This window comes from Petromyzon marinus, chromosome 29, assembly GCF_048934315.1.
Source record: "Petromyzon marinus isolate PM22_M1 ecotype Great Lakes invasive population chromosome 29, UKy_Petmar_22M1.pri1.0, whole genome shotgun sequence".
Classification (NCBI taxonomy): Eukaryota; Metazoa; Chordata; class Hyperoartia; order Petromyzontiformes; family Petromyzontidae; genus Petromyzon; species Petromyzon marinus.
The window spans coordinates 11,378,023-11,397,359 of record NC_133695.1 but is presented as its reverse complement, the minus strand read 5'-3'; the positions used below and the strand labels follow the sequence as shown (position 1 = coordinate 11,397,359).

Here is a 19,337-nt window from a genome sequence, read left to right as displayed (position 1 = left end):
CGGTTGTCTGGCTTGACCACCTCAATGTGAAATTGTAATTGTTGCTCTGCATCTACATCAGCCATATGAAAGATCCTCGCAAGAGAGGCAACATCGTTTCGCGTATTTCAATGAGTTTATTTAATCTATTGGATAGATAAAGGGTACCACAAATTCTTGTTTGAAAAAGCAGCAGGCTACAATTGTATATTTTATTTTATAAGATATTCCAATGCATCTGGGATGGTAGCTGAATCGAGGCTGCTTGTTATCTGTGGTATGCCCAATACACCACCAGGATACGTGAGGTGTATTGGGCAGTCACCTGCGGTATGCTTGATTGATTGAAGATTGAATGATATTGTGCACCATGCGCATGCTGCACGTGGATCAAAGCACGTGGAATGGGAAAAAAGAGCAAAGAAAATTTAAAGGAAACATTCAAAGTCAGATGAACCTTCACAGAGTGAAGTGCTCCAGCTGTGAGCGTGAGTGTCAGCTGTCAATAATCTTGGTCAACCAGTAACGCCTGGGTCTGTCCCATGATCTCCTGTCAGCAAGCTTTCCACACTTCACGTGGCTTCAAAGTGCACGTAGCCTGGGTACAAGGGCTGTGGTGGTGTCACTGCCACTTAGTGGCAAATCAGAGTTGGTTGCTGTTATGTGAGTGTATGTCGGCAGTTGTGGAGAGATCGGAGAAGTTTCCAGCAGATTGTCTTACTCCGATTCAGGTGAGCAGTATCATATTTTCATCAGGTGTGTAACTCTGTATGAAAGCTGCTTGGCCTGTCGCTCAATACGAAGCTCCAGGTTTTCATGGCCACAATCATGCCCTCCCTTCACTGTGCTTCCAAAAATTGGTCCCACTGAAGGAACATCTGCGCCGGGTTGAAACAGTCACGCTGGCCTGCCTACGATCCATCCTGGGTTTAACCAGGCTAGTTTGTATGAGGAGCTCAAAGATCTTTGACAGATCTGGACACTTCCATTAGTGATCTCCTCCAGCAGGCAAGGCTGTGTTGGCTGAGTCCTGTAGCCCACATGCCCCAGCAGTTTTTGTTTGGCCAGGCAGAGGGGGATGAACGGGCACGGCATGGGCTAGAGAAGAGGATGTGGCTCTGAGTGAAATTGCCAATGACTTGCACCAGCAATGTTAAGTTTGGCCTCTATGGAGGAGGCTCCTGAAGGACGCTACTGGGCAGTTTGAGGAAGTCCCCTCCAACAACAACAGAGGGATGAGAAGCCACACTCACAACAACGAGTGGATCACCGGGCAGCTAGAATGCAGCAAATTGGCAGAATGGGGGTAAAGGTGGTGCATATGTCAGTCATCTCAATCACGGTGGGGGGGGGGGACCTACAAAGGTGGCCGGGCGTGATGCTGACCATTCACCCCCTCATGTGCCATGCCGGCCTTCATAGGTGTATCACTAACGGCTCTTGCCACAACAGTCTGTTAAGGCTACACGGGGGGAGGTGGGGGGGCGTGGATCTTTGTCTTTGTTTCCATCTTTGTGTGCAGGGCACCTTCTCCCCAGGCTGGATGCTGAAGCTGATGCCCTTGAGCACGAGCTCCAGCTCGGGTCGGTAGCGCGTGCTGTAGTCCACGAACTCCACCTGGCCACGGTCCGGCCACTCGCTCGGGGGCCGTGTCTCCGTCTCCCACGCCGCCTGCACGCTCCCGGCACAACAGCGGTTGAGGAGAGACTGGTTCAGGCTTCACGACGTCGTGGTTGAAGTGCATTGTGGCCAATTAAAAATACAAATTGACTTCCTTTGCATCTGCCATAAAGCTGGTCCTCAATGCTCACAAAAGGTTATTCTCCGGCTATCCCAAGCCTGTCTCGCCACACCATGCATATTGCGGAGGTTGACAACCTTAAATATATAGACGTTGACCTGGACTCAAAACTGTGTTCCAATACCCACGTTGACCACATGACACAACGAGATAAAAAAACAATATTGGATTCCGATAAAGAAACAAGCATTGCATTCCACCTCGACTACCCGTCTGAATATAGTTAAAGCCACCACTCTGCTCATATTTGATTATTACGACACCATCTACAGCCTAGCTTCTGCATCTACCTTGAAACGTCTAATTCCACTGAACCACTCCGCTCACCGGTTTGCCCTCTGACGCCCCCTCTCTAGAACTCATCGTGGTAACCTGTAGCTCAACTCAGTTCTGTCCCCCACTGAATATCCGCAGAAACCTAAGATTATCTTGCGTTAAATTCGCATTACCAATCACAGTAAGTGGCATAATCTGACCGCCCTGACCAACTATCCACCCACACCCAGTGCAGTGTTTGTGCACGGTGTGTGACTGTCATTTTCCATTAATGTTCACTCATCTGACCTTTTCACATCTCCGCCTGTACCCCGGCCCACGGCGAGTCGCATGTGCATCGCCGGACTGTGTGCGCACGTCCATGCTGCGTGCGTGTGTGTGTGAACAGCGGGGAGCGGCACTGTAGCCGTCAGCGCGATTGCGCTACGAACCCGGACGACCCGAGTTCGATTCCCACTCACGACGAACAACAGCGATGATCATCTGACACGATCATGGGCCTCCCCCCGAGGTCGACTCAGCCTCAAATGCCCCAACAGTCTGTTCAGACGATACGGGGGATCTTTGTCTTTGTGTGGATAAGTGAGCGGCTGCACTGCCCTGCGGCAGGAGCAGCCCTCACCTCGCGGTCGATCTCCGTGTACTCGCTCACTCGCTCCACCGCCACCACGTTGGTCTCCAGCTCGCACGTCTGCCGCACGAGCCAATTGAGGGTCTGCGTCACCTGCGCTCCACGTCAAAGCCACGCGCCCGGAACGCCCGTCACAAAAATGTCATCTTGTCAGGATCCCACCACCCCCCCCCCCCCCCCGTGATATTTGCGCTTTGAACACATGTAGCGGTCTTTAGCGATTTAAATTATTATTCACGTAAGTAAAATGTGTGTCGTACACCCTCCTCCTCCCGACACGGCCAATTGATGAAATTGTCACGTGACAAACAAGAGTCTGAGCTGGAAAATTCACAGCCAGGGAGCAAACTCACGGGTGCCTTGTTCTATTCTTGCCTATGGCAGCAATACGTTCAACAGCTAAATGTCAATGTTGAGGTCTGCTCACCACAGCGAGAGGACTTCAGATATTTTTTTTTATAGTTTTACCACTCCTCCACTGAAGGAGGGCAGACTACAGTAGTTTGCTGTATGGTCCATAGTTTGTGTTGCATGGCCACAATCAAACTGTGACTAGGCGGGTGGCTGGTGATGTAATCAGACACAGGCCCAATGAGAACTAGAACTGGACAAAAGCGAGTTCATCGATCCCACTCTATGAGGCACACACTGATATATAATTAATCTGGGGCGAGAGGACCCGACATATCTTAAGTACCACGAGGCCCGTTAAACCTGTTGGTCCCCAGGGCATCGTCACAATAACCATTCGCTCCCCACATTAGAAGCCCCTCTCACACTCCCTAACGTTGCAAACACCAAGCACTCTGTTAAACCGCTGCTGCACAACCTCTCACGCCAAGGGCTGCTTCCTACCGTGCCTGCAGCTCACCGGCTCGTCAGCAGCGGTCATAAGTTCTGCGCCTCACGGCAAGGGAAAGTACAAAGTGTCCGGCAACGGGAAGGTCAAAACTGGTGGGAAACACGCCGGGGTGTCTTTAATGAGCCAAGCGGTGCCGGGGGGGGGGGGGGGGGGTGTTGCTCACGTTGAGGGCGTAGGAGATTGACAGGCCCACAACCCCGCCGGCTGTTGTCCCCCGCGCCAGGACCGCGAACAGCGCGGCGAAGAAGACGACCAGGTTTCCCGTGAACTCGAGGCGGATAGCCAGCCACCTGCAGCACACAACGAGGCGTTGATTCATGTGATCACAGCGTATGGAATACGAATTCCATAGCTGAAATTCGTATTCCATACGCTGCACTCTCATTGATAAGAGAACGACTCGTCGGCACAAGGAACTGCTGATAAGCAGGAACTCATCCCTTTAGAACTGCTTTTTGTGTTTAGTTTGTTGTCCTTCCCCGCACCTCCAATTAGCACGGTTGCCTGCACACAATACTAAAGAAGTTAAACATACATACAAGGCAGCCATACGGTGATTCGGTGGCAATAATAATATCCCAAGCTCTGCGATCCCCTATAAACTAAGGTGTTATTTGGCCAATTAATGAGTGTTCACATGTGGCACGAAACCAGAGCAACTAAACAAACCCCAAGCGTGCGAGGGGGGAAACACTCCATCCCATGCAGATGGAACAAGTGGACTCCACATTTTTGCTGTACCACCTCGTGGCGAGCCGGGGTGTGGCTCCTCCTCGGCGCCCATGGGAAGGGAGTTTCTCAAAATGTGCGTGATCCACCAACCCTCACCTCCACAGTGCTGGATTGTAGACCACGTGCATAGCCACTACCACACGGTAGAACAAGATCATGCTTTTACTGGTATTCAGCAAGAGCCGTCAGGGCAACTGACAAAACATTCCTCCTGGACATCTGGGAAAAAGAGCTTCACAGCTCATCGTATTTTTCCAGGATAAAAATTCTAAAAGATTATCATTCTGACATTTCACTTTTCTGCTCTCTGTGGATAAATACACGCCATCGAAAGTGTATGGTAAAAATAATAATGCATTGCTCATAGTGTAAACTGTATCGTACGCCTACCTCTCTCCTCCCATTGTGCTCTACCACTCTTCCCATCCCCATCTGTTCCAGTAGCCACGCCTTCTCTGCAATTCCGATTCCATGCACCTGTTGAAGTCTTTATTCAAACTTTTCGTCTATTCTGCTATTTATTGTCCCCCCCCCCAATCTAATGCCATCTAAGCTACCCACAATGCACTACAGCCTGTCTTTTTCAACATCGAAATTATCTGTTGCGTCACCATTTACATCCCCCCCCCCGCTCCTGTTTAGCAACTTGAGATCTTTCTGTCTTTGGACACTTTCATACATTAACAGTTTTTTTTTATTTCAATATGTGGTATGCATCAAAAACGTGTATTGAACCCGATTCAGATGTTTGCAAAGACTAAAAACCTCGCGACAGTAATCGTTAGATTACCTCCACATTAGATTACTGTGAAACAATGTGCACGCCTATAATGCATCACTTTGGAGGCAGGAGTCACTTGCAGGCGTGGTTAGGTTCCCCCTCAGTAGGCAGCGTAGCAGGTCAGCCGCCGATTTGCAATATCTCTCTACCGATCAGGCAGCTACCCTCTCTTCTAGCTTTGAAGCTTTCGTGACTGCAAGGATCCATACTCTTTGGTTCTATTCGGTAAAGTCACGTAGGTAAAAAAAAAACTTCCCTCTCATCGGCATAATTTTTTTCTGCAAGAGCTCCGGTTTCTTCCCATGCGCAAATTTGCTCGACCGGTCGCTCCACGGGCGGCACGCGTAGAATTCGTGACCAAAGCAACGCAGGACCCAAGGAAGGCCGCCCAGGTCACTCACCGATTGGACACGATCCAGGGGAAGACGCACACTTGGTTGACGTCCACGATTTTGACGTTGTGCGCGAGGAAGCGAGGCAAGTGCCCGTAGGCCCGGATCACGCTCAGGCCCTGCACCGTCTCCCCGAAGTGCGAGTAAATGGGCGAGCGCGTCACCGAGTCCAGGCGTCGGAGCTGGCGCGACGTGCTCACGTAAAAGCGCTGCCGGTGGAGGAGGAGGAGGGGAGATGGGGACGGCATGAAAGGGACATGCGGCAGGCAAACGCCTTTAGATTTCGAGCACACACGCACGCACGTACTCGCGTGTTCAAACCCTACCAACGCTGAGCATTTATTCAATGAAAGCATTGACGTAGAGTGTTAGCTCAGTATGCACGAGGGACACGTTCCAGTTATGCTCGTGAATACCAAATTTCGCGGGTAATGATATTGGGCGATGAAAACCTATCTTTTTCATGAATTGCCTTATATAATTACGTAAATAAACTTTATCTCTCATCACTTTATCTTTCATCACTGTACCTCTCATCGCTTTATCTCTCATCGCTTAATCTCTCATCACTTTATCTCTCATCGCTTTATCTCTCATCGCTTTATCTCTCATCACTTTATCTCTCATCACTTTATCTCTCATCGCTTTATCTCTCATCACTTTATCTCTCATCACTTTATCTCTCATCACTTTATCTCTCATCACTTTATATCTCGTAACTTTACACCTCGTAACTTTATCTCATCACTTTATCGATGCAGTCGTGTAGAGTTCCAGATGCGATTCGTGGATAGCCAAAACCGCAGATAGCAAGTCCGTGAATAACAAGGGAAGACTGCACTGCTGTACCGGTTTTAGTCTCTTACGAAGCTTCCTCGGAACTTGTCGATAAGTCACGAGCGCGAGCGTAACCACCGCCAAGGGTGGCAGACGGTAGCCCCCTTCTCGGGTGTTGTCGTGTCACCTTAAACACGACTAATACCGTCGTCTGCAGTCTGTTCTTTTCATTACGAGAATTGGATATAACGCCATGAATGTATTAGAGAACACATTTCTATAACGCGGATGAAAATTTGATAGAACGCGATCGAGTGAACTGAACTACGTCGTGCGAGTAGGAATAAGCGGTTGTACGGCTGCCTCATAGTGTAGCATTGTACAAGGCGGGATGCTGCTGGATGCTTCTATATGCTACCCACGCGCCTCGGTCTTTGTTCAGACTGCGTACGCATCCCGCGTGTTATCGCGGACTGCGCTTTACGCTACATTATTTATCATAACGTAACTTTCCCATAATGCGGCGTTCTTCGGGAACCCAACTACCGCCGCGTTACAGGAGAACAGATTGTATATAGGCGAAATGGACGTCGTTGATCTGAATCCCGACGTGATCACTTAGCTCTCACCCCCGCACACAATAGAACCACCACCCCCCCCCAAACTCCTCCCGTTGCGGAGCGCGTTGACGGCGCGCCGTGCCGCCCGCCCGCTCGCCGCACCGACGGAAACGCGTCGAGCGAGTAGGCACCTGCACGAAGAAGTAGAAGATGGCGATGGGCACGATGACGGCGGCGAAGAGGGGCGTCGCGATGCAGATGACGAGGACGGTGCTGAGGACGCCGAACGCGCACGCGATCCACGAGCGGAACGACATCGGCAAGGTGTCGTCGATCGTGTTGATGTCCTGCGTGGGAAGTCACGGGAAAAGGTGAAGGAAAAAGGCGAGGATGATAACTCCCTCGCCCGGTACGCAGGAGGTCGTGGGTTCCATCATCGACCCTGACGTCTGTGGTATATTTGGAGTTTGCATGTCTCCCTCCGCGTGGTCGTGTGGATTTTTCTCGAAGTTTTCCCCCTCCACATTTAGAATCAACGTGCGTTCGGAGCGTTTGATTCCTGTAAATTTCCACACGATGATGAGCCACTTCGTTGAGCTATAATTGTGGCCAGGTCGCTTCTGAAAAAGAGCTATGTAGCTCAGTGGGCGTTACTTGGTAAAATAAAAAAAGTCTATAGGAAGGGGCCTCCAAGAGGGTTATCTGAATTAGTTGCCCACGCAATGCCAGACGTCTTTGCCCCACAACACGCAACCTGCGGATCAATTAACTGTGGTGTACTCTCTATGTTGTTAATGCTGTTGTGGGGAAAGAAGCAACTGGGGTGGTGGGAGTGATGGGATTTGAAAAGCTTGCACTCTTGTTTCAACTACCGTGCCGGGAGATGGAATTGAACCGGTGATCACCGGATTATAAGTCCGGTGTGCCAACCATTACACCAGGGCAGCATACCCTAGCGCTCGAGCGTCTTGAGCAAATTGTCCAGCCTACGATGCCACTCACGTGTCTCCGTACAGACACCATTAGGGCAGACCGTACCATTGGGCACACGTGAAAGGCGGGCAAAGTCCGGTGCGCTAACCCACGACAAACACCACGGCAGCATCCCCACCAGGGAAGTGAGATGAGCGGATCTTGCGGAAGGTGAACGAACGTAAGGAGAGGATTTATATCTCATCGCTTTATCTCTCATCACTTTATCTCTCATCGCACCCTGACTCTATAGACGTACACTTATTTATTTGGCGTCGTGGAGAGCACATGGGACAGTATCAGAATATTTTATTCACACCGGAGGAATCTGATGAGCAGTGAAGCTCTTTTTTTCTTCCAGAAATGTCCAGTAAGGGGCGGGGGGTAAGGACGGCGGCGAGCACCTTGGCGAAGCGGTTGACGATGCGGCCGATGGGAGTGGTGTCGAAGAACGCCATGGGGGCGCGCAGCATGTTGCCCAGCAGGTCGTGGTGGAGCACTCGCGAAGCCTCGATCGTGCCCTTGGCGGTGATGAACGCGGCCAGGAAGACGAAGAGGCCTGGGCGGCAAATGGCGAATGGGCGGGGGGGTATGTTTGTTATATTGGGAAAAAGAATAAAAATAACAGCAGCCCGTTGCGTTTGGATGTCGTGCGTTATAATGTGCAGCCCTGCATCAATCAATCAATCCACGTATCTGCTGGTCTCCCCCGAGCCTCGTCGGTCATCAGGGGTGTTTGGCCATACTTCACCACACAGGAGTCACTGTCGGTGCGTGAAGGGGTTGGCCCAGGACATGCCTCATATATCGCTCACCGGCTGGTGTTCGCCGTGGCCAGGAATTGAACTTGGGAAAGCGTGCATTTTATCGAACGCAATACGGGATACCCGCACTGCCTGGGGCGAGGAATGGAGATGCGTGGATGTGGCCAACAGCGACCTCGTCAGTGATCCGTCTGTCCAGATGCCTGGTTTTGACCTCCCAAGGCACCAGAAATGCCACGACGCCAAATAAATAAGTGGTTGAACCGCTTCCGGAGTGACCAGGGAGTATGGGCCGCTTCCGAACATCGATGGGGCATCGTACAGCTACTACTACACGACAGTCCCACTGTGTGAATGCGGGGAGCAGCAGACGATGGCGCCCCATCGTCTCCGGCTGTGAAGTGCGTCAGGGCATGCCAGGCGTGACTGGTTGTTGCCCTGCACGTGCTGGAGGAAGAGGCTGTCACATGGCTCCTCTATTGATTTGTATTGTGTGTGTGGTGCTCTAACTGTGTAAAAGTCAAGTGTAAAAGCATTCGGTGAATACATTTGACGCAATAATTATCCATTGCTAAGTTTGCGGCCTGGCATGGAAAAGCAATGACAAAGCTTGATAACAACGTGTATAATTTTTTAAAATTAATTTCCCTTCAAGTGGAATGCATTTCCAAGGCTTTCAATCTCTGCTCGACATTACTCTCTCTCCCTTGCTGCTAAAGCCACTCACTTGTAGCATATCGCTTCAGTGTCACTTGAAATTCGCTTTCCCTCGCAGATTATTGTTTTAAAACCAAAATAAAAAGTTGTCACAGGTCGTCAAATCGGGTGGGGAATGTGAATTCCAAGATTTATCTGCAGTTTTTGCGATTTTCCCCCCAGGATTTTATGCATTTTGCAGATATTATCCTTATTCAAGTTACACGATATTATTAATACTAAATATAAAATGCATATAAGTGTCAAGAATTATCAAAAGGTTTAATATTCCGTGTTATTGAACACAAGCTTCCACAGTGGCATGTCTTTCAAATTTTGGTGCGAGGAGCAAATCCGTCCAGTTTCGTGAAAGTATTCAAAGCAAGAATAATAAACGTATGGACTTGTATAGAATCACAATAATAATAATAATGATGATGTCACCTTGTAAGGCACGCAGTATTCGCTTGCTCTCGAAGAAGAGAGAGAACAACCCGGAGGCGCACGGAGGATCCACAGACGAGCGGGAAGGCAGCAGTCACATGGTAAGCCAGCACCTGCAATTGCCCAAGCTCTATGGTCCTATATATATGAAGGTATTATCGGCTAATTAATGAGTTTACTTACGGGAGGAAACCGAAGCACCTGGGGAAAAACCCACGCGTGCGAGGGGGAACACTCTATCCCATACAGTAAGCAAAGTCCACATCTTTGCTGTACTGCTTTCTCCAGGAGAGCCAGGGTTACGGCACCTTGACATCGACGAGAAATAAATGTTGCAACGTTCGTGCAAATCCACCAACGCTCGCCGCTGCCTCCCGCGGCGCTGGGTGACAGGCCACGCGCAGCAAGGCCACCACCGGCCACCCGGCCGCTACTTCTGGGACGCTCCTTCCTTTATCCGTTGATAAAGCCACGGATGCATTTTGCCAAGAATTACAAGTCTCGGAGGATGCGTGGCGCACACCCCTGGCGTCAGCGGCGACGCTATGACGCTCGCTCGGGTTTTAAAGCCTTTACCTTGAACCACCCCCAGCGCTCCGTAGACGCCCAGGCGCATATCGTTGCCGTAGGTGACGTTGGGGAAGCTGGTCGCGTCGATGGTCCAGTCGCTGAGCCAGAAGTTCTGGCCGATGACGGCCGCGTTCTGCAGGAGGTTTCCCATGAAGATGAGGAACGAGTAGAAGAGGCCTGTGGAGCGCATGTACTGCATGTACACGGACCACTTGACCTGCACACCAACACACACACACACCACATGTATGTACTGCATGTACACGGACCACTTGACCTGCACACCAACACACACACACACCACATGTATGTACTGCATGTACACGGACCACTTGACCTGCACACCAACACACACACACACCACATGTATGTACTGCATGTACACTGACCACTTGACCTGCACGCCAACACACACAAACACACCACATGTATGTACTGCATGTACACGGACCACTTGACCTGCACACCAACACACACACACACCACATGTATGTACTGCATGTATACTGACCACTTGACCTGCACACCAAACATAGACACACACACACACCACATGCATGTACTGCATGTACACTGACCACTTGACCTACACGCCAACACGGACACACACAACACATGTATGTACTGCATGTACACGGACTACTTGACCTGCACACCAACACGGACACACACCACATGTATGTACTGCATGTACACGGACCACTTGACCTGCACGCCAACATAGACACACACACCACATGTATGTATTGCATGTACACGGACCACTTGACCTGCACACCAAACATAGACACACACACACACCACATGTATGTACTGGATGTACACTGACCACTTGACCTACACGCCAACACGGACACACACACACACCACATGTATGTACTGCATGTACACGGACCACTGGACCTGCACGCCAACATGGGAACACACGAGGCGTTCTCTGAGTAACCAAGAGCAATAATAATGTAAACAGATTATTTGTACAATCAGGGGGTGGGGGGGGGCACCGGTAGGGAGTTCCACAACTGGGGACCATCACAATATGCTCTCGATCACCCCAAGAATGTAGCCGAGATCGAGGTATACATAGAAGGGCACCGTCGGCAGATCTTACAAGCCATGATGAAGGGCGCACGAGATTGAATTGGCTCCTGAATATGAAGTGCAAGCTAGTCCTCGTAAGGCGTACGTACATTTCCAGTCTCCACGCCTTCCTTTTCAATAAGTTTCTGCGCCTTATCATCTTGCGCCTTCCCAGGCAGTGCTGTCTCTCCGCTCATCTGTTTCCTCGCAAAGTGTTTCTTGTGGCTCCGTCTAGATTCACGCCAGAAAAACACAATGAACAGGAACAACATTAATAAGGCAAGCAAATTCTACGTAAACACGTGCCGCGTGTCTCACCAAAAACGTTCAGATACCGGTGGACAGTGTGCAAAAGCTTTCGGATCTAAGCTGATGTCAGTTATAATAATTTACAACTGTTCATCAAGCCACTACTGGATGAAGACCTCCCCTTGCCGCGTGTTGGTCATGGCAGTTGTTTGACCATACTTCACCATGCTGGTCAATTGGACAGCCACGGACCGGTTAAGATAGAACTATGACGTGACCCACAGCAGGAGGAATTAACTCAGGGGTGCTGAGTTCTGAAGTGCAATGCGCTACCCCACAGGACTATGCCATTCCACCCAAAATTGTTTTACAACCTCAGTGGAAATTAAATGTCGAAAACGAGCCTCGGAAAATACTCAAGAGTATTTGCGAAACGACAATACGTGCTGGATATGGTCACAGAGATACCCCGCACCTCCGCATAGCACGATTGGCTACGTACGGTGCGGAAGTTCAACATTCATACCGACCGTAGCGATACAATTTGCATTTACATCCCAGGGTACTTCACAATAGGAAGGTGCTCAAAAAGCCATTGCACAATAAATCCAGCTAAAATTTAAATAACTCAAACAAATTACATTTTATCATTGATTCAAGAAATTGTATCGTGCCAGAAGCTTTCCTGGACACGACTTGGAATAGAGTTCCAGATGGAAGGAGCATCGCTCAGACTCGAGACTTTATTATTTCAGCTGGAGATGACCTGTTCAGCTAAACAGCTGTAAAATAGTGGCGGTGGTCGTAATAAAATAGTGGCAATGCTTGTAATAAAAGTGGCGGTGTTCGTAATGAAATGGCAATGTTCGTAATAAAATGGCAATGTTCATAATAAAATAGTGGCAATGCTTGTAATAAAATAGTGGCAATGCTCGTAATACAATAGTGGCAATGCTCGTAATAAAAGTGGCAGTGTTCGTAATAAAATAGTGGCAATGTTCGTAATAAAAGTGGCGGTGTTCGTAATAAAATAGTGGCAATGCTTGTAATAAAAGTGGCGGTGTTCGTAATAAAATGGCAATGTTCATAATAAAATAGTGGCAATGCTTGTAATAAAGGAGTGGCAATGTTCGTAATAAAATAGTGGCAATGCTCGTAATACAATAGTGGCGATGCTCGTAATAAAAGTGGCGGTGTTCGCAATAAAATAGTGGCGGCGCCTACCAAGGCGTGACTGCATCGAATGAGAGAGAAAGAAAGTGATGAGCTAAAGTGATGAGAGAGAAAGTGATGAGCTAAAGTGATGAGAGAGAAAGTGATGAGCTAAAGTGATGAGAGAGAAAGTGATGAGCTAAAGTGATGAGAGAGAAAGTGATGAGCTAAAGTGATGAGAGAGAAAGTGATGAGCTAAAGTGATGAGAGAGAAAGTGATGAGCTAAAGTGATGAGAGAGAAAGTGATGAGCTAAAGTGATGAGAGAGAAAGTGATGAGCTAAAGTGATGAGAGAGAAAGTGATGAGCTAAAGTGATGAGAGAGAAAGTGATGAGCTAAAGTGATGAGAGAGAAAGTGATGAGCTAAAGTGATGAGAGAGAAAGTGATGAGCTAAAGTGATGAGAGAGAAAGTGATGAGCTAAAGTGATGAGAGAGAAAGTGATGAGCTAAAGTGATGAGAGAGAAAGTGATGAGCTAAAGTGATGAGAGAGAAAGTGATGAGCTAAACAGGGGTCGGGAACCTATGGCTCGCGAGCCAGATGTGGCTCTTTTGATGATTGCATATGGCTCGCAGATAAAACAAAATATTCTCACTTGTTTTAATCCATCCATCGATTTTTCACTGCGCATGTCCTGTTCAGGGCTGCAGGAGCAATTGTCCATTATTTTAATTGGATGATACTGGCCTACGTTTGCCGTTGCTGGGTAAAACAGGTAAACGCCCCCTTTTGAATCAGTCTGAGACTGCGTCTGCTCGGTCATTAGCTCAAAGCTAACCCTTCTACGAAGAAGATGGCGAAAAGAAAAAAAGACGACGAGTATCGTACATTTCAGGACGAATGGACCGAAGAATTCGCCTTTGTGGAGAGAGCGGGTTCTGCGGTGTCTAATTTGCAATGACAAAATTACATCGTTGAAACGGTCGAATGTAAAGCGGCACTTCGACACGCGCCACGCTACCTTTGCATCAAAATACCCTGCGGGAGACAGCAGAAAGAAAGCGTGCCAAGAGCTTCTGAGCAGGGTGCAAGCTAGCCAGCAGCAACTCCGCGTATGGACCCGGCAAGGTGACTATAATTCGGCTAGCTTTGCTGGTTCTTTAGCAATAGTGAGGAACGGAAAACCATTCACAGATGGCGAGTATGCTAAAACGTTCATGCTGGATGTAGCCAATGAACTTTTTGATGATCTTCCGAACAAAGACAAGATAATCAAACGGATACAAGACATGCCTCTGTCGGCAAGAACTGTTCATGATCGTACCATCGTGATGGCAAACAAAGTGGAGGAAACGCAAGTGAAGGACATAAATGCAGCGCCGTTCTTTTCTCTGGCTTTGGATGAGTCAACAGACGTGAGCCATTTGTCGCAGTTCAGCGTGATTGCAAGATATGCTGTTGGTGACACACTGCGCGAAGAAAGTCTTGCTGTTCTGCCATTAAAAGGGTCCACAAGAGGTGAGGATTTATTCAAGTCTTTCATGGAGTTTGCTCAAGAAAAAAGTCTACCTATGGATAAACTTCTCTCAGTGTGTACTGATGGTGCTCCGTGTATGGTGGGGAAAAACAAAGGATTTGTGGCGCTTCTCCGTGAACATGAAAATAGACCCATCCTAAGTTTCCATTGCATTATACACCAGGAGGCACTTTGTGCTCAGATGTGTGACAGGCAGTTTGGCGAAGTGATGTCGCTGGTCATTCGTGTGATCAACTTTATTGTTGCCCGAGCCTTAAATGATCGCCAGTTTAAAACACTGCTGGATGAAGTTGTAAATAACTATCCTGGTCTGCTTTTGCACAGCAATGTGCGTTGGTTGTCAAGAGGGAAGGTGCTTAGCCGTTTTGCGGCTTGCCTGAACGAAATCCGGACTTTCCTTGAAATGAAAGGCGTCGGGCATCCTGAGCTAGCCAACACCGAGTGGCTCCTCAAGTTTTACTATCTCGTAGATCTGACTGAACATCTGAACCAGCTCAACGTGAAAATGCAAGGCATTGGAAATACAGTGTTATCCCTTCAATAAGCTGTATTTGCTTTTGAAAACAAGCTGGAGCTTTTCATCACGGATCTTGAAACAGGTCGTTTACTACATTTTGAAAAACTGAGCCAATTTAAAGATGCATGCACAGCAAGTGAGCCCATTCAAAACCTTGATCTCCACCAGCTAGCTGGCTGCACATCCAGTCTCCTACAGTCCTTCAAAGCACACTTTGGAGAATTTCGTGAGCACACTCGTCTTTTTAAGTTCATCACCCATCCAAACGAGTGTTCACTGAACACAGCCGACCTGAATTACATCCCTGGTGTCTCCGTCAGAGATTTTGAAGCAGAAGTGGCTGACCTGAAGGCCTCAGACATGTGGGTGAATAAGTTCAAGTCACTGAATGAAGATTTGGAAAGAATCACACGACAGAAAGCGGAGTTGGCGAGCAAGCACATGTGGACAGAAATGAAAAAACTCCAACCCGAAGGCCAGCTGATTCTCAAAACTTGGAACGCGCTTCCTGTCACATACCACACACTGCAGCGTGTGAGTATTGCTGTATTGACCATGTTTGGATCTACGTATGCATGTGAGCAGTCATTCTCACATCTTAAAAACATCAAGTCCAACCTACGATCACGTTTAACGGATGAAAGCCTCAACGCTTGCATGAAGCTTAACCTCACCAAGTACCAACCCGACTACAAAGACATCAGCAAATCCATGCAGCACCAGAAGTCGCATTAATGGTGAGTGTTATAACAACATTATTTAAAAGAATAAATTCAGAGGCTTATTATACTGACATTTAGTTGAATTCACTTTTAAAATATATTATATGGCTCTCACTGAAATAAATTTCCAAATTTTTTGCTTTCATGGCTCTCTTAGTCAAAAAGGTTCCCGACCCCTGAGCTAAAGTGATGAGAGAGAAAGTGATGAGCTAAAGTGATGAGAGAGAAAGTGATGAGCTAAAGTGATGAGAGAGAATGTGATGCGAGAAAATTATGAAATAAAGTGATGAGAATGTGATGAGATAAAGTGATGAGGTAAAGTGATGAGAAATAAAGTGATAAGAGATAAAAAAAAAAGTTGCGGGAGACAAAGAAGGAACTTCTCGAAGCGGGGTGGGGGGGGCGAGGTGGGGGTGTGGCGGGGTGAGGTGGGGGCGGCGGGGTGGGGAAGGGTCCGTCACCTTTTGCTGCTGGTGCTGCCCCGAAGCCGCATGCTGCGCTCTTGCCGGAAGGTGCTGCTCACGCTGTCCTCATACGCGTCGTCACCCTGGGGCTCCGGGTCCAGCTCGTCTGCGATGTCCACCAGCGTCGTGATCACTGAGATCAGAGGGAACGGGAGAGGGGCGGACGGGATAGACCAGTTTGTTCTTCACTCATTTTCAGAATGGGGGTGGGGCGGCGAAGGGGGGGGGGCACTTTCGCCGATAGGACATCATCAGTGTCAGGGGCCGCCACATTTTAAACCATTGGGGGATTGGCAGCATGATGATGATGGGGGGGGGGGGGGGGCGGTAGGTGTTTTCAATATTTGTGTATTGTCACGTGGGGGGGGGGGGGCGGAGGGACGCACGACAGAGGCCGCACTAAAGGCCACCAGCGAGCTGCCAGTGGCCCGTGGTGGCCTTGCAATGAATAACCACTGGGGTAGATCAATAACATGGGGACATTGGGGTTATATGAGGGTCCAGAGTTACACCCTAAATCAATTAATTAAGAAAGAGAAGGCAGTGGGAAGCAGCTGGGAAAAAGAAAGCAGGGGATAGGCTGAGGTATTTGAGGAGAGATTTGGTGCAAAATAGCTGGGAGAGAGTAAGAGGCAGAGAGGCCAGGGAGGCAGGGATTGGTGGGAAGGAGGAGACGGAGGAGTTTAGAGGAACCTTCTGGAAGGTTCCAGAAAGATCTGTCGAGAAGGAATGCAAAGGGCGTATAACGTGTGCCTGGCACTCTTGAAGAGAGTGAGGGATTTAAAATAAAGCCCTGACTTATCGGACGACCGTGTTGTGCGGACTCCCTTTGAAATGGAATAAAAGCTGACAAGTGCAAAAAGACGCGTGGAGTTGCGCATGCAAGTGTAGTGACTGTGATTGTCACTGTGTGGTGCCGGGCTTACGAAGCCACGGCGGATAATGTGTTGGCATTATGTGTAGCCTGCTTACTGGGTGTAGTACCAGCCCTAGCGGGGCTTGGGTGAGCGCTGGTCAGCGCGGAGGCACCACGTACAGTGTGCAGTGCGGGCTCCTGGTGAGGGAGCCAGAGGGAGCGTCAGCCAGCCAGGGCTACGTTGGGGCGTGATACGCTGGTTGACCTGTCGACACGTGACCGGATGATATTGGAGGGGGGCCACTGATGGACGGGGGCCGCTGAGCGGTCACGTGGTATAAAGGAACTCTCGGGAGCCTTCGGGAAAGCGCTCGAGAGATCTAGAAGGTGGGCGGGGCGAGGGGCGGAGCCAGCCCCAGCCCAGACCGATATAACGGGGGCCCCGTGAGGGGCTCGAGGTTCTTCGTGTTGCTGGTGATGAAGATCTACGTCGGGTAAAAGAAGCCTCTAGCCACGCGGTCTGGAACCCAGCTTGTGGTACAAGCCGGGATAGCGAACCGTGTCTAGTTCTGCCGTAGCGTGGCTAGATGGGCATTCAACACCCATGTGTAGGTTGTGTTATGTTATGTTAAGTTACTGCGACTCAGTTGGACTCACTACACACGCATGGGAATTCAAGTGTGTGCATATATGTCGAACTTCTTTCACACCGTATGTAGCCAGCCATGCTAATCGGAGGTGCGGGGGAAGTACAACAAACTAAACACAATAAGCAGTTCTGAAGAAATTAGTTTTCAAACTAGATGATGTAAAAGTGCACAGCTCCAGCGGCTTCCTAATATCGGAAGGGCGTTCCAGGCGGCCGCAGAAGCGTGTCTGAAAGTGACCATCTGCACCGTTAGAGACAGAGAGGAACCCACGGATCAGAGAACGTACGCAAGTAGGTGCATCGTCGTATGGAGCGCTGAAAGAAAGAAGGCGAGTTTTGGGTGAGGACACATCACGAGAACAGGTGATGGCCGGCGGTTGAGACTTATGATGCGACTGCAGCCAAAGAAGGAGGGAACACGAGAGACTCGTCACTGTGGTGCGATGAAAAACAGCTCAGGTGCGGGGACTATGATAGATGGTGACAGCTTGGGGAGGCCTTCATCCAGCAGTGAATTGATCATGGCTGAAAATGATGATGAAGACTGCAGGGCCTTGCACGCTTTATCAACAAAATATCAAGGACGTTAAGGTCGAATGTGTTGTACCAGCCAATACTCTAAACACGTGATGTTGATTCTAAACGTGGAGGAGAAAACCCGGAGAATAATCCACGCTGCAACAATGAGAGAGAGACGTGAAAACTCCAAAATATACAAGCATCGGGTTTGGGATCGAACCCACGACCTCATGTATACCTAGCGAGGTATACATGAGGTCGTGTACAGCCGTTTCAATACGGGCAAAAAAATAATTTGGTCTATTTGTGTTTCTCCCTTGTGATGGAACTTTGTAGGACAAACGTTGAGATTCATACGGGCACGAGCTGACCAATACGGTCTAAATTGGTCATTAATAAGTTAGGCACTGATAAGTGGTTGACAAGTATGTGTAGTGTGGTAAGGACGAGCAGACTTCTTTAGGAGGCACACTCTGTTTATTGTATTATTTCCTTATACAATGCTTGACACAGACAGAGGGATATTCGGTCCCCTCACCCGATACCCTAGGGAGGTACAGCCTCCGGACTTGGCGGGACTCGCACGTCTACCGCTAACCTAGTCCTCCGGCTAGGACCTAGGGGAGGCTATCTGACCCACCGCTGGCCCGGTGGGTCCTGACCGCTGGGTATGCCGAGCCTTAGCCCTTAGAAGGACTGGGAGGCTGGTCCAGGGTCCTAGCTAGGCTTCAGCCCAGTCTTCTATCTTCGTGCAGGGAGAGAACTCCCCGAGGTCCGTTGGGTCACCCGTCTTATACTCCTTCGTGGCCAGGTAGAACCAATCATACATTCCCACGTGGAACCGTCTGATTGGTTCGCACCAAACCCTGGCTACGATCCGTTTCACCTCGACTGACCCCAACCGTTGTACCCAGGGGTAATGCTGCACTGCCTTGGTGGCAATGCAGGTTATGCAACAGCGCGTAGTTAATACCTCTACATATGCAATACGATAAAAAAAAACATAAATAAAAATAACGTTTTAACTCACCGGTGTCCAGTTCGGCGGCGTTTTTCTTGTCCCCGTCCTTCTCCTGGGAGTCGTAAATGCGCAGGAACTCGGCGAAAGCTTCGCCATTGCTGACAAGTTGCTTGTAGGTGCCCATCTCGGAGACCCGGCCGGCCTGCAGCACCACGATCTGGTCCACCATGGACAGGAAGCTCACCGAGTGAGTGACCAGCAGGCGCGTCTGCGGGAAGAGGCGGGCGCGGAGCGGCAGGTGGCAACCGCCGACTTTAGTCGCCGGGAGTCGCGTTCACAAAGCGCGCAGCAGCCACTTGAAGCCTACCGTGATTTTTTTTTCTCCCAGACTAAT

The 19,337-nt window shown here is 49.4% G+C and overlaps 1 protein-coding gene across 3 annotated transcripts in view; it reads right to left on the bottom strand.

Annotated features, from left to right (window-relative positions):
• The window catches only part of LOC116947164 (ATP-binding cassette sub-family C member 2), a 94,032-nt gene that overhangs the window by 5,919 nt on the left and 68,776 nt on the right, over positions 1–19,337 (bottom strand). For all 3 annotated transcript variants that reach the window (XM_032962612.2, XM_076070560.1, XM_076070559.1), the window contains 10 exons: positions 19,013–19,211; positions 15,956–16,091; positions 11,428–11,548; positions 10,244–10,454; positions 8,168–8,322; positions 6,983–7,138; positions 5,464–5,663; positions 3,713–3,839; positions 2,679–2,780; positions 1,507–1,650 (listed from right to left, as the gene is read on the bottom strand). In XM_032962612.2, coding sequence (XP_032818503.2) covers positions 1,507–1,650; positions 2,679–2,780; positions 3,713–3,839; positions 5,464–5,663; positions 6,983–7,138; positions 8,168–8,322; positions 10,244–10,454; positions 11,428–11,548; positions 15,956–16,091; positions 19,013–19,211 — 1,551 coding nt within the window. The remainder of the gene's footprint in view (positions 1–1,506; positions 1,651–2,678; positions 2,781–3,712; positions 3,840–5,463; positions 5,664–6,982; positions 7,139–8,167; positions 8,323–10,243; positions 10,455–11,427; positions 11,549–15,955; positions 16,092–19,012; positions 19,212–19,337) is intronic.